General features: G+C 43.8%; 1 protein-coding gene across 1 annotated transcript in view; it reads left to right on the top strand.

Moving 5' to 3' along the window:
* Positions 1-4629: 4629 nt before the first annotated feature.
* Positions 4630-14483, top strand: part of LOC121008746 (uromodulin-like) — a 32910-nt gene continuing 23056 nt past the window's right edge. Inside the window, exons 1-5 of the mRNA XM_040441441.1 lie at positions 4630-4777; positions 6661-6899; positions 9587-9709; positions 12007-12184; positions 12265-12402. Coding sequence (XP_040297375.1) covers positions 4663-4777; positions 6661-6899; positions 9587-9709; positions 12007-12184; positions 12265-12402 — 793 coding nt within the window. The 5' untranslated portion in view covers positions 4630-4662. The remainder of the gene's footprint in view (positions 4778-6660; positions 6900-9586; positions 9710-12006; positions 12185-12264; positions 12403-14483) is intronic.

The raw sequence follows: 14483 nt of genomic DNA, 5'->3' as shown, positions 1-14483 counted from the left end.
GTGCCCCAACAAAGTAATACTGCCCCCACAGACAGTGCACAACTCACTGCGCACTGCCCATTACGTAATTTGCCCCCCAGTGGCCCACTAAGTAATACTGCCACAACTGTGCACTGTCTGTGGGGCACTATTACTTAGTGGGGGCACTGGGGGGCAAATTACGTAATGGGCAGTGTGCAGTGAGTTGTGCACTGTCTGTGGGGGCAGTTAGTATTACTTAGTGGGGGCACTGGGGGGCAAATTACGTAATGGGCAGTGTGCAGTGAGTTGTGCACTGTCTGTGGGGGCAGTTAGTATTACTTAGTGGGGGCACTGGCGGGCAAATTACGTAATGGGCACTGCCCATTACGTAATTTGCGCCCCAGGGCCCCAACAAAGTAATACTGTCCCCACAGACAGTGCACAATGCCCCCACTAAGTAATTCAAGTTGAATCACTGTCTCTAGGCTCATAGCTGGACTACAGTCTCCTACTGATTCAGCTGCAGCCATGATCTTCTGCTTCTTCTTGCTGCCTCCGGCTCCTGGCTCTGCAGTCTGCACTGTACTTCCCGCCTGGAAGGTGGGCGGAGCCTATCGGGAACTGCCGTGCATGCCCCGCCCCCTCTCGCCTCCTCACTCTGCTCTGCAGCCGAACGCTGTGTGAAGAAAAAAAAACACAGCGTCGGCGATTTAATTTGTGCCAGCCCCGCAGACGGCGCCCCCTGCAGAGTGGCGCCCGGGGCGACGGCCCCCCCGGCCCCCCCCCACGCTACGCCTCTGAATGGAGCGCCCTGATGGGGCCCGGCATTGTCACTGTACTTCATGCCGGGCCCCTTCACAGCGCTTCATTACATGTTAGTACAGCGGGCCCCCTCCCCCCGCCGGGCCCGGTCGCAGTCGCACTCCCTGCGACCGCGATCGTTACGCCCCTGCATGACATAAATACAGAACCAGAACCAAGCTCATTACATAAATACAGCACCAGAACCAATTTTGTCACATAAATGCAGAGCCAAAAACAAGCCGATCACAAATACTTTACCATGACCAAGCCCATGACATAAATACAGCACCAGAACTAAGCCCATTAAATAAATACAGAACCAGAACCAAGGTTATTACATACATACAGCACCAGAACTAAGTTCACTACATAAATACAGCACCAGAACCAATTTTGTCACATAAATGCAGAGCCAGAAACAAGCCCATTACATAAATACGTTACCATGACCAAGCCCTGTACGGTGTGAAACTATAGTTTCCAGTTAGTCTTGAACTAGTCTAAAGGTATGCTGGAAGTTGTTTGCAAAAAGAGAATGCTACGAGCGACTACAGGCAATATCAGACGGAGTCTGTGACAGAATAATCATTTACTGACTTATAGGTGACATCTCCTCCAGAGTTCTTCTCTTTTATGTTCGGTACAGACCACTATAATTAGCATCTCCAGGCCAACATTCATTTCTGCAGAGTTTGCCAGCCAGATGTCTTCAGCTTCTCGCTTCAACACATCCACACCCTTTATACCGTACCAACACAGACACCTGCCATATACCATGCCCTGATTATAGCAGCATACACTGTGCTTCGTAGTGCCCCCTATAGACAGTGCCACACAGTCTGTTCCTCCATACTGTGCTATATTCCGTGTGCCCCATACTGGGTCACATGTTCTGTGCCCCAATATATAGTGCCACGTGCTCTGTGCCTCCATACATAGTACCACATGCTCTACCTGTGCACCCATACATAGTACCACATGCTCTACCTGTGCACCCATACATAGTACCACATGCTCTACCTGTGCACCCATACATAGTACCACATGCTCTACCTGTGCACCCATACATAGTTCCACATGCTTTGTGCCTACATACTGTGCCACATACTCTGTGCCCCGAAACATTGTTCCACATGCTCTGTGCCCCCATAGTGCCACATGCTCTGTGCCCCTTATATAGGTCTATATGCTCTATGCCCCATGATATAATGCTCCCTTCCTTTGTGCCCTTATGCTCTCTGTGCCCCATGCTATGTATGTACTCCCATGCTCTCGGTGCCCCATGCTCTTTCAGTACCCCCATGATCTGTGTTCCACAATGCTCTGTGTGCCCCCTGCTCTGTCTGTGCCTCCATGCTCCGTGTACCCCCATGCTCTGTGTATCCCCATAACCTCTGTGCCCCCATGCTTTCGGTGCCCCCTGCTCTGTCTGTGCCTCCATTCTCTCTGTGCCCTAATGCTCTTTGTGCCCCTGTTCTGTCAATGCTTTCTCTGGGTCTCCATGTTCAATGTGCCCCCATGCTATCAGTGCTCCTATGATTTCTTTGAGCCTCCATGCTTAATGTGCCCCCATGCTCTTTCTGTGCACCATATAATACTGACCTTCTCCAATCCCACAAAGTTTGCCAGTGACACAGTCCTGGTCTCTTCAGGATAAGCCTGCATTTGCGGAACATCGCTGGTGGCTCAATGCACATGAACATGTATTGCTTCCTTGTCCGTTCCATTTTTTTTTGGCGGCTAGGATGCAGACCCATTCATTTCAATAGGTCCAGAAAAAATGCAGACAGCACACCGTGTGCTGTCCGCATCAGTATGTGTTCCGTAGACCAGCAAAAAAAGATAGAACATGTCCTATTCTTGCAACACAGACGTCATCCGTATTTTTGCGGATCTGCAATTTGCGGACCGCAAAACACATATGGTCGTGTGAATATAGCCTTAAAAGGGTTTTGCCACTTCAGCATATAGCATTCATTAAGCAGAGAAAGTTTCCATGGTTATGACCACCCTGCTGTCCAGCAGCATGGCTGTGCTTGTACACTATAGAAAAAAGTACCAGCCTACGTGAGCTCCCACAGTCCTGGCCACCAGAGAAGCTGGTATTTTTTCTTATAGTGTGCAACCATGACCACCATTGATGGATTGCAGGGTGGTCGTAACCCCTGGATATGAGCAGTGTATAATGTGGTGGAAAAATGAACCAAGCCAGCAAAGGAGACAATATGGATAATCACAATACATTAGTAAGTGCCTTGTATTAACTTTCCCTACATGATAAATGTCACTTGCTGAAGTGAGACAACCCTTTAAAGGGCTTCTGTCACCCCACTAAACACTTTTTTTTTTTGGTTACTTATAATGCCTATACTGCGATTTATGCATACATACTGTAATTAATCATTTTGGTTCAGCAGATTCTGTTAAAAACGTACTTTTAAAATATGCAAATTACCTTGCTACCAGCAAGTAGGGCGGCTACTTGCTGGTAGCAGCCGCATCCTCCTATCCTAAAGACGCCCCCTCCGCATGCTGATTGACAGGGCCAGCGGACGGGATCTTTCTCTGTAGCCGCCCTACTTGCTGGTAGCAAGGTAATTTGCATATTTTAAAAGTAAGTTTTTAACAGAATCTGCTGAACGAAAATGATTAATTACAGTATGTATGCATAAATCGCATTATAGGCATTATAAGTAACCAAAAAAAAAAAAAGTGTTTAGTGGGGTGACAGAAGCCCTTTAAGGCCGTCCCCGGTCAACTATCAGTGACTGAGAGCTGTGGACATAGGTATACACACTTAGGCTGGGTCCACACCTGAGCGTTTTACAGCGCGTTCCTACGCGCTGTAAAACGCTCAACAGGCAAAAACCAATGTTTCCCTTTGGGCATGGTTCTCACCTGAGCGTTTTACAGCGTGTACGAACGCGCTGTAAAACGCCCTACGCCCCAAGAAGTACAGGAGCTTCTTTGGGGCATATTTCCGCGCGTAACACCTCTGTTTTTCATTGTACGCCTCTGTGGTCAATAGCAAGAACGCGCATACGACGCGCGTTTACAAAATAAAAAAACGCCTCAAAAACGCCCGATAAAAACGCCTGTAAACAGCACTTATCGAATACGCTGAGATGTGAACCCAGCCTTAGAAAAAGGAGCGGAGAGCCAGCGACAGGAAGTGGGTAAGTAAGTTATAGGATAGAAACAAACCAGAGTGATTGGTTTACATGGTGAAACGGGTCAGGGGAGACCAAATTGAAAGAAAAAAAAAAACTTGAGAAAGATGTACATGTACAGTAAGCAACTACGTGAGCATACGATAACTGTTAAACACAAAAAGGAGTCCTGGACATCACCCAAAGAAAATCATGTTCTAACTCAGATGAGCTGTTTGTTTATCCTCTTACCTGGAAACCCCTTTAAGATCCCCAAGACTGTGACGAGGGGACATCCTCTGCGTCTGGAGGAAAGAAGGTTTGTACACAAACATAGAAGAGGATTCTTTACGGTTAGAGCAGTGAGACTATGGAACTCCCTGCCTGAGGAGGTGGTGATGGTGAGTTCACTAAAAGAGTTCAAGAGGGGCCTGGATGTGTTTCTGGAGTGTAATAATATTACAGGCTATAGCTACTAGAGGGGGGTCGTTGATCCAGGGAGTTATTCTGATTGGAGTCGGGAAGGAATTTTTTTCCCCTAAAGTGAGGAAAATTGGCTTCCTCTGGATCAACTTGCAGGATAACAGGCCGAACTGGATGGACAAATGTATTTTTTCAGCCTTACAAACTATGTTACTATGTTATCTAGATCTATATTGTGTATCTTGTAGTATGAACTTGCTATTACGTTCCTTTGTCTCTCCTAGAATCCTCATCCCTCACATATCTGGTGGACACAACAGGGTCAATGTCTGATGATTTTCAACAGTTGAAGGTTGTAAATAGTTGGCTACTGGAGCGTGTGACTGCCAGGTTCCCATGCGGTGTTCGTCAGTATACCATGGTGGAGTTCAATGATCCATGTATGTTATCATGACTGTCCCTGGTTTTACATAATATTGCACTGATGGACTTACTGTACATTCCGCTTGCAGATCAAATATGAACAGATTATTGCAGTATCGTCATGAAAATATTTAAACCAAACTGAACATATCACAACGGAAACAAAAGGGGGAAATCCATGGCCGAGCGTGCAGATTCAAGACACCAGCATACTCAATAGACAGTTGGCCAGTCCTGCCGAAACTGGCGGGTCAGATTTTTAACTTTTTAATGCGTATAGGCATTTTTAACAGCTTCCTGACATCCCACGTACATGTTTGGCGAATGTAGGGTCTTAAAGATGGCGTTCTCCCAGGAGCTAAGTAGGTTCCATACATTTTTTCCAGCTTCCCACTACAGTACATCGTATGCAATATTAAATGGTGCCATTAGAAAATACAACTCGAACACTGAAGGAAATGTGTCATCAGAAAATAGTTTCAACCTATTGTTTAAATCACATATTTCTAAAGAATTTTTTGATAATGTTATTTTAAATTTTCCATGTCACTATCTATATTCAAACAAAAACCATAAATTCCTGCAGTTTTCCCACTGGCCACTAAGCCTAATAATAGGAGCCACTTCTTGGTCTGTACTGATCACTTTACTGCAGTTATCTTCTTATCTATACACAGAGGTGATATCATTACATGCAGGATTAGAATGACAGATACAAGCACAGAGCATGCCTAGAAAATTCTGCCATAGAGGTCAATAGGGTCAGCTCCAGACCATTGTGTCTATGGCCCATGGGGCTGCTGTAAAGCAATTCTTTCAATGCTTTGTAAATGCTGTTAAAAACAGCTCAGACAAAATGTCCGCCCCCATAATCATGTTCAAGAAATAGAATTTAAAAAATCTGTAATCGGAAAAGAAAAACACATTAGAAAAAAGGAGACGTGAGACTATCTGGTTTTGACTGGCAGAAAAAATAATGAATGACACATTTCCTTTAAGGTTCTCTAGGTGGCTTTCCTCTAGGTGCTACATTTGTACTATGAATAATCAAAGACGTCCAGAATGTGAATAATGAAAAAAAATAATTGGAGGTATGCTGATGGTGGATAGGCGACAATTGGTTGGGCAAACAACTGTAGCAGGTTCTTCTCAGATCCCTAATGATAAGGAAAAGATAATAAGTAGAGATGAGTGAATCGAATCCACCGAAGTGAAATTCGATGCGAATTTCAGGATAAATTCGATTTGTCGCAAAGCCAAATTTCCTGGTGCTTTGTGGTAGCGATTTTTTTAACCTGAAATAGTGTAAAAAAAAAAAAAAAAAATCATATTTATCTCCTCCATTTGCTCGCGACGGGCCACCTTCTTGATTGAAGATCTCGGCCGAAATCCCGGCCGGTGTGATGACGTAATTTCTCGCCAGATCTTCGAGCAAGATGGGAGTGGCTGGACCATCGTGAGCAAATGGAAGCGGTAAGTTTGATTTCATTCTTTTTTTCTGTTAATTTTACACTGTTTTTACACTCAGATGCCACGATCATGTATGAACGCGGCATCTGAGTGGTACAATGACTGGGGCGGCGCTATCGCAGGCACCTGTCATTGCATCCACTCCTTACAAAAAAAATGCTCTTCGTGACGAAGTAATAAGCACCAATATCCAGGTAAGGTAGAAACCTGAGGACTAAAGCCATGGCAAAAACCAGAGATATTTATATAATCTCTATCCTTAACACACAATTGGGATAAAACCATTGAAAAGACTGCACATCCTATCTGCCCTGTTTCAGTGCCAAATCCTCTTAAGTGACAGAGAGCCTTCAAATAAATCAGGAACAAAAATTAAAAGGTGGGGAATCCTCTTGAACGATATCATGAATGGTTTTGCTTCATTTCACAGCTGTTGGGCCCATTAGGATAACCGAATCAAAGCAGCAATTTAGTGATTTCTTCAACAACCTCATGATCTATGGAGGTGGTGATTGCCCAGAGCTGGCAATGCAAGGACTTGAACTGGCTTTGCAAAATTCTCCACCCAATTCTTTCATCCTGGTGTTAACAGATGCATCTGCTAAAGATTACTGGAATTCATATCTGGTCAACAATATTTACTCACTAATCGCATCCACAAAATCCCAGGTATGATCATGATATAGTTATCAGTTATCAATGTCACACAACACAGATGAATGGAGCCAGGGGTGGACTGGGAACTTAAAGTGGCCCTGGAAAAGATACTAAAAGTGTCCCCATTTTGTAGTTGGGTCCAAATTGATGGAAAGCAGGGCCAGAAATACCATATTGTGGCACATTATAGCACCCCAACAGAGCCAAATACCACAGGTTAATCACAAAATACTGCCAGCAGCACAAAATACATCCCCAAAAACTTCCACTGGCCGGCCATGAGGAGGGCCCAGGTGGCCCCCTGTGCATCGGCCCACCGGGAAATTTCCCTGTAAGGTCTATGGCTAATCCGCCCCAGAATGGAGCAGAGGTCATGCACATGCGATGTGGCCCCATTCAAAGTCTATAGAACTGGCAGGGACAGCCAATTACATCGCTCAGTTGTATCTATCAGCTCCTTAGACGTTCAATGAAACAGGACACATATTCACTTGACACTCCACTTAAACTCATCACTGTGGTCATGCTGTGAGAAAGAATGGGGGCTCAGGACTCATGTTCTAATGATTGCAAGTACTAGAGTTGCACAAGGATTAAGTCCTAAATGGGTACAGACTTAACGGGGTCCTGACCCCCTGATTCTAACATTAGCAAACATTAGAAGCAGCAGTCCAAAATCCTTGTGGAAGTATAGTTTATTCACCCATGGAATAGAGCAACAGTTCAGTTCCTCACTGGAATTATTCTCAATCCGAAAGTGAGACAGTCGCTAAATGCAGAGATATGGCAGAGTTCTCAGGGCACCATGTCAAATCATGGAAAACTGGCGCATGCACACCTAACTTAGTGCTAAACACAGGTGTAATAACCCTACAGGGCAAATACACGGTATATCTTCAGCAGTAAAAGTAAGACTCAGGGATATTCTCGGGGATTGGTGGGGCCCCTAGTGATCAGACATTTATCCATGATTGTGTCCCTCAAGGCTCTATCCTGGGACTCCTACTCTCCCAAAATTTAATAGAATAGATTATAGAATGTATTACCTTTTCTCCATCTCACTCAGCACTCCTAACAAACCTATCTATTACAGTCAATGGCTTGCTGCTCTCCCCAGTCCTACAAGTTGGGTGGCTTATGATAACCTTCAATTCTGCTCTGTCCTTCAAACCACATATCCAAGTCCTTTCCTCTGCTTGCCACTCATAAATATCTCTTGTATCTGCGCTTTTCTCAACCATGAGTCTGCAAATATTATTGTACATGCTCTCATCAGCTTCGGCCTAGACTACTGCAACATTCTGCCCTGTGGCCAGTCCATCCTCCACTTTGCTGCTCAGCAAATCCACCTCTTTTGTCCTCTCCTCTTTGGTGATCCCTTCATTGGCTCCAGATTGCCCAGATAATCCAATACAAAGTATTTACTATGACAAACAAGGCCATTCACAACCTGTCCCTTCCATACATCTGAGACCTGATCTCCTGGTACCTTCCCACATGGAATCTCTGATCCTCACAAGACCACCTTCTCTACTCTCCTCTTATCTGCTCATTCCACAATCACCTCCAACATTTCTCCTGTTCATAGCCCATACCCTGGAGTTCTTTTCCACCACGGGCGGATTGGCCACAGACCTTACAGGGAAATTTCCTGGTAGGCCAATGCCCAGGGGGCTGCCCAAGCCCTCCTCTCTGGCTGGGTACATAATAAGCGATCAGTGGTAATTAACTGTGAGAATCAGGGACTCATGTACCCGGCCAGCGACATGCCCTCCTGAATTCAACTATGTCCCACATCTCATCTCCTAAGTGCCCTGCTCCATATCTTACTCAGAGAGAACCCGAAGAGGAGGAGGGAAAATGGACTCTTTTGATGGCCAACTCAGAAGGACAGCTTTTGGGGCAATATATTGTGCTGCACTGTGGTATGTGGTATCTTGCGTTATGGTATTGCTGACCCACCCCTACTTTTGTTGCCCCGCCTCCTGTCAATTTAGACCCTCCTACAATATGGGGCCACTTTTAGGTATTTTTTTCCAGGGCCACTTTAGGTTTCCAATCCGCCCCTGTCTTCCCCAATACATCAGTCTCTCACCTACAATGCAAACCTTTAAAAGAAACCTGAAAACTCATCTCTTCAGACAAGCCTACTGTAACCTGGCTGTCACTATACCGTCATATGAGCAGCTTTACCCTCACCTAGGCAAAGGTCATCATTGTTGACAAGTCACCACTGTAAATGGGCAGCATTTACTTTTCCGGGACATGTTTCTGATGATGTGGATTTACTGTATAAGACATGCCATTGATCAAGATCAATGATAAATTGTAGTGTTCTATGGATGAGCCATCAATATTAAAGGGGTTTTCCAGGAGAAGAATATTGATGGCCTACCCACAGGACAGATCATCAGTATCAGATTGGGTCCTCCATCAATTAGCTGTTTGAAGAAGATGCAGTGCTCCAGTAATGGCCAGTAATGTTACATGGCCTACAGTATGTGCAACCCAGTCCCATTCAAGTGAATGAGCCTGGGCTGCAGTACCAAGCAAAGCCACTATACAATGTACAGCGCTGTCAATTAACACAAAAGGCATTGAAAAAGTCAACATTTAAAGTTTGCTACAATTGTGTATTTAGTAGATTAAGTGTCAAGTTAACATTTGCTGTATCTGTACTTTTTCCCTTTCGTCCTCAGGTTTTCTTCCTGATTACCGGCCTCTGTGGAAGCATTAGTAATCCAGATTTCCTAATCTACCGAGATATTGCTGCAGCCAGTTTTGGACATGTCTTTCAAGTTTCCCTTTCAGATCTGAATAAAGTAATTGACCCAGTTTTTACTTTTATTATAACTATACATTGATCAGGAAGTCATAAAGGTGCATTAATACTGTTGTGGCGTTTGGAAGCTGAGTACGGGATGATTCACATGGTAACATAGTTGTCAACTGTCCTGAATTTGCAGGGACTGTCCCTGATTTTCAGAGACAGTTCTGGCAAATTTGGGGTTTCCCAGGCCAGAAATGGACGGGGCTAACATTAATGCTACCCATAAGTGGGCATTCCTTGGTGGAGTTGAGTGTTCCAAGAGAGGGGGTAAGATGCCCTGAAGTTACCAACTGTCAATTATGTGATATACAGTTGCAAGAAAAAGTATGTGAACCCTTTGGAATGATATGGATTTCTGCACAAATTGGTCATAAAATGTGATCTGATCTTCATCTAAGTCACAACAATAGACAATCACAGTCTGCTTAAACTAATAACACACAAAGAATTAAATGTTACCATGTTTTTATTGAACACACCATGTAAACATTCACAGTGCAGGTGGAAAAAGTATGTGAACCCCTAGACTAATGACATCTCCAAGAGCTAATTGGAGTGAGGTGTCAGCCAACTGGAGTCTAATCAATGAGATGAGATTAGAGGTGTTGGTTACAGCTGCCCTGCCCTTTAAAAAACACACACCAGTTCTGGGTTTGCTTTTCACAGGAAGCATTGCCTGATGTGAATGATGCCTCGCACAATAGAGCTCTCAGAAAACCTACGATTAAGAATTGTTGACTTGCATAAAGCTTGAAAGGGTTATAAAAGTATCTCTAAAAGCCTTGCTGTTCATCAGTCCACGGTAAGACACATTGTCTATAAATGGAGAAAGTTTAGCACTGCTGCTACTCTCTCTAGGAGTGGCCGTCCTGTAAAGATGACTGCAAGGGCACAGCGCAGACTGCTCAATGAGGTGAAGAAGAATCCTAGAGTGTCAGCTAAAGACTTACAAAAGTCTCTGGCATATGCTAACATCTCTGTTAGCGAATCTACGACATGTAAAACACTAAACAAGAATGGATTTCATGAAAGGATACCACAGAGGAAGCAACTGCTGTCCAAAAAATACATTGCTGCACGTTTCCCGTTTACAGTTTGCACAAGAGCACCTAGATGTTCCACAGCAGTACTGGCAACATATTCTGTGGACAGATGAAACCAAAGTTGAGTTGTTTGGAAGAAACACACAACACTATGTGTGGAGAAAAAGAGGGACAGCACACCAACCTCAAAACCTCATCCCAACTGTGAAGTATGGTGGTGGGGGCATCATGGTTTGGGGCTGCTTTGCTGCGTCAGGGCCTGGACGGATTGCTATCATCAAAGGAAAAATGAATACCCAAGTTTATCAAGACATTTTGCAGGAGAACTTAAGGCCATCTGTCCACCAGCTGAAGCTCAACAGAAGATGGGTGTTGCAACAGGACAACGACCCAAAGCATAGAAGTAAATCAACAACAGACTGGCTTAAACAGAAGAAAATACACCTTCTGGAGTGGCCCAGTCAGAGTCCTGACCTCAACCCGATGGAGATGCTGTGGCATGACCTCAAGAAAGCGATTCACACCAGACATCCCAAGAGTATTGCTGAACTGAAACAGTTCTGTAAAGAGGAATGGTCAAGAATTACTCCTGACCGTTGTGCACGTCTGATCTGCAACTACAGGAAATGTTTGGTTGAAGTTATTGCTGCCAAAGGAGGTTCAACCAGTTATTAAGGGTTCACATACTTTTTCCACCTGCACTGTGACTGTTTACATGGTGTGTTCAATAAAAACATGGCAACATTTAACTCTTTGTGTGTTATTAGTTTAAGCAGTTTGATTGTCTATTGTTGTAACTTAGATGAAGATCAGATCACATTTTATGACCAATTTGTGCAGAAATCCATATCATTCCAAAGGGTTCACATACTTTATCTTGCTACTGTACATTCTTTGAGTTGACTTTGGATGTGTATTATGACCATATGTCTGTACTGATTTTTATCATCAACCCATCAACACCTCATTGAAGGTCCCCCTCCCAGAATCTTTTGGTTGGTGAGTATTCATGGTGCAGCTCGAGTCCCAGGGCTATCTGGGACACTGCTGCAGAGATGTCATTTGATAACACGATCTACAAGGGCAGAGGTACAATATAAATTATTGTGGAAATACACTGAATCTGAGTTTTATCATTTTGGGTGGAGTTCTCCTTTAACAAAGTCCTATTTACCTTCTAAAACGGATTGGTTAAGCTGCTTGTTATATGCACTTGATTTCACCCTATAATGTACCTCATTTCCAGGTCTTTAAATACTTGGACTTCACTCTTTCGAGACCCTCAAACACTTCTGTGCGACTTTTCTCTGGCGAGTATACTGAAGGCACTAACTCTGGGAACTTTGAGGTTGCAGATAATTTTACTGCCCTGATAATAACCACAGATGGGGTGATCTACTCCATACAAGTACTGGGGCCTGACTGTAAGTACCCTGACTATGCAAATAATACTTACCCCCGCCTGCTTTAGGTAAACTTACTTATCTATTTCTATTTTGTGCAGCTGTTGAGCTTCAACTAAAACAGATTGTTTCAGAAATTTGGGGCTCAATATATCTGCTGAAAAACCCTGGACATGGATTATGGACTATACGGATATATGCTGGAAGTCGATATTCTTTAAGAGTGGAGGGATTCACAGGTATTTTACTACTGACAAACATCTATCTATCTACAAATGAGGACAACAAGTAGTAGCACACTGCAGTGTGCTGCTACTTGTAGTTCTTGTTTGCTTTTACATTGCAGCCATGGTAGCTTGTACCTAAGCCCCTTATTTATGCATAGTTTGGAGGTGCTGCATAGTTACCAATGTTTAGGTTGGTAAAAATCGGGACATTGAAAACCCCACTCCCTGGGAATACCATTTATGGGAATTTCCAACATGACAGCCTGAATTTCCCAGGACTGTCTCAGAAAACCAGGGACAGTCCCTGCAAATTCGGGACAGTTGGCAACTATGGTGCTGGTCTAACATTATTTTAGACTATCTATCTATCTATCTATCTATCTATCTATCTATCTATCTATCTACACCACTCTTGTCCATGTGCTATATTTCAGATCAGCCCCATTTAAATTTAAGGGGTTGTCCAGAGTGGTTTAAAAAATTAAATAAAAATGTGATACTCACTCTAACAAGTCCCCACCCTCTTCTATTTTGACACTTACCAGGCCATGCTGGTCTGTCTTTCCTGGTCCGGGAATTAGCAGCAAGAGTAACCTGCCTCATCCAGTAATTAGCTGAACAGAATGTTTCTGTAAATTTGTTAAATTATAAATTTTAGACTTTTTCCAGTGTCCTTGAAAATGAATTTGATGCATCTTTGATGCTATTATTTTGAGAATAGCTGTGCTTTACCAGGTTGGTTTACAGCTCAAAGTTAATCCTGGTAATGAGGTATTATCAGTATTTTGACCTACAGTGGCATGCAAAAGTTTGGTCACCCCTTGTCAAAATAACTATGAACAATAAAGCAAGTTGGACATGATCTTGTCTTTTAAGCAAAGCACATTTTTATATTTTCATCTTTTACATTTTCAAAACAACAAAAAAAGGAAAAAGGCCCAAAACTAACCTTTTGGCACTCTGCATGGTTAGTACCTAGTAGCGCCAGTATCACAGCTTGTAAATGCTTTTTGTGGCCAACCAAGAGACTTTCAATTCTTCTTTGAGGAATTTTCATCCATTCCTCCTCGCAAAAGTCCTCCAATTCTGTGAGCTTTCTCTGCCGTCTTGCATGCTTTCTTAGGTCTCTCAACAGATTTTCAATGATGGTCAGATCAGGAGATTGTGAGTGTCACGGTTAAACCTTCAGCTTGCTCTTTTTGATGTAGTCTATTGTGGATTTTGAGGGGTGTTTAGGTTCATTATCCATTTGTAGAAACTATCCTCTTTTCAAACTGAAAAGACTAGCGTGGTATTAGCAGGAGTTGCTCAAACCCACATGCAGTCATGCATATATATAGGGGAGCAAATCCTGCACTTGTGGCCCGTTGCTAATGGCGATCCCCAGCAAAAATTCATACGGTGGAGGATGCCCGCAGCGAACCACAAGTACCACAATAGACATCCTACACAAGGTAGCAATTGTGTGGATGTAATAATCAATATAACAATATAACAAAATAATAGCAAAGACAGGTGCACGCTGCAGTCTAACTAAACCCTCAAACTGGTTTTAAAATTGAGAGATTAGTCAACATGTCCTACGGTGTAGGACATGTCTAAGCCCGGGCACCGCGCCAAGGATTCTCAAGTAGCCCGGGACCTAACACTCTCCTAACTGAGCCGTATGGGCAATACCAGGAGCCAGTGGGCAAATTACAGGAGCATGAGGCCGACTCACAAACAACTCACCAGTTACCTCCAGCATGTGACCATGCTTGCAGTGGGAGGAGGGAGGAGTCTGCCTGCAAGTCCCACTCAAGACTGGCTGATATAGCCCAGGCCTCACAGGTGCACCTAAATGTGACCTGTAGATGGAAAACAGGCACATTTAAATTGGAGTTGCTCAAACCCACATGCAGTCGTGCATATATATAGGGGAGCAAATCCTGCACTTGTGGCCCGTTGCTAATGGCGATCCCCAGCAAAAATGCATACGGTGGAGGATGCCCGCAGCGAACCACAAGTACCACAATAGACATCCTACACAAGGTAGCAATTTTGTGGATGTAATAATCAATTTAACAATATAACAAAATAATAGCGTGGTGCCC

This window comes from Bufo bufo, chromosome 7, assembly GCF_905171765.1.
Source record: "Bufo bufo chromosome 7, aBufBuf1.1, whole genome shotgun sequence".
NCBI classification, from domain to species: Eukaryota; Metazoa; Chordata; class Amphibia; order Anura; family Bufonidae; genus Bufo; species Bufo bufo.
The sequence above is the reverse complement of the archived record's forward strand: the minus strand, read 5'-3'. Positions and strand labels throughout refer to the sequence as shown.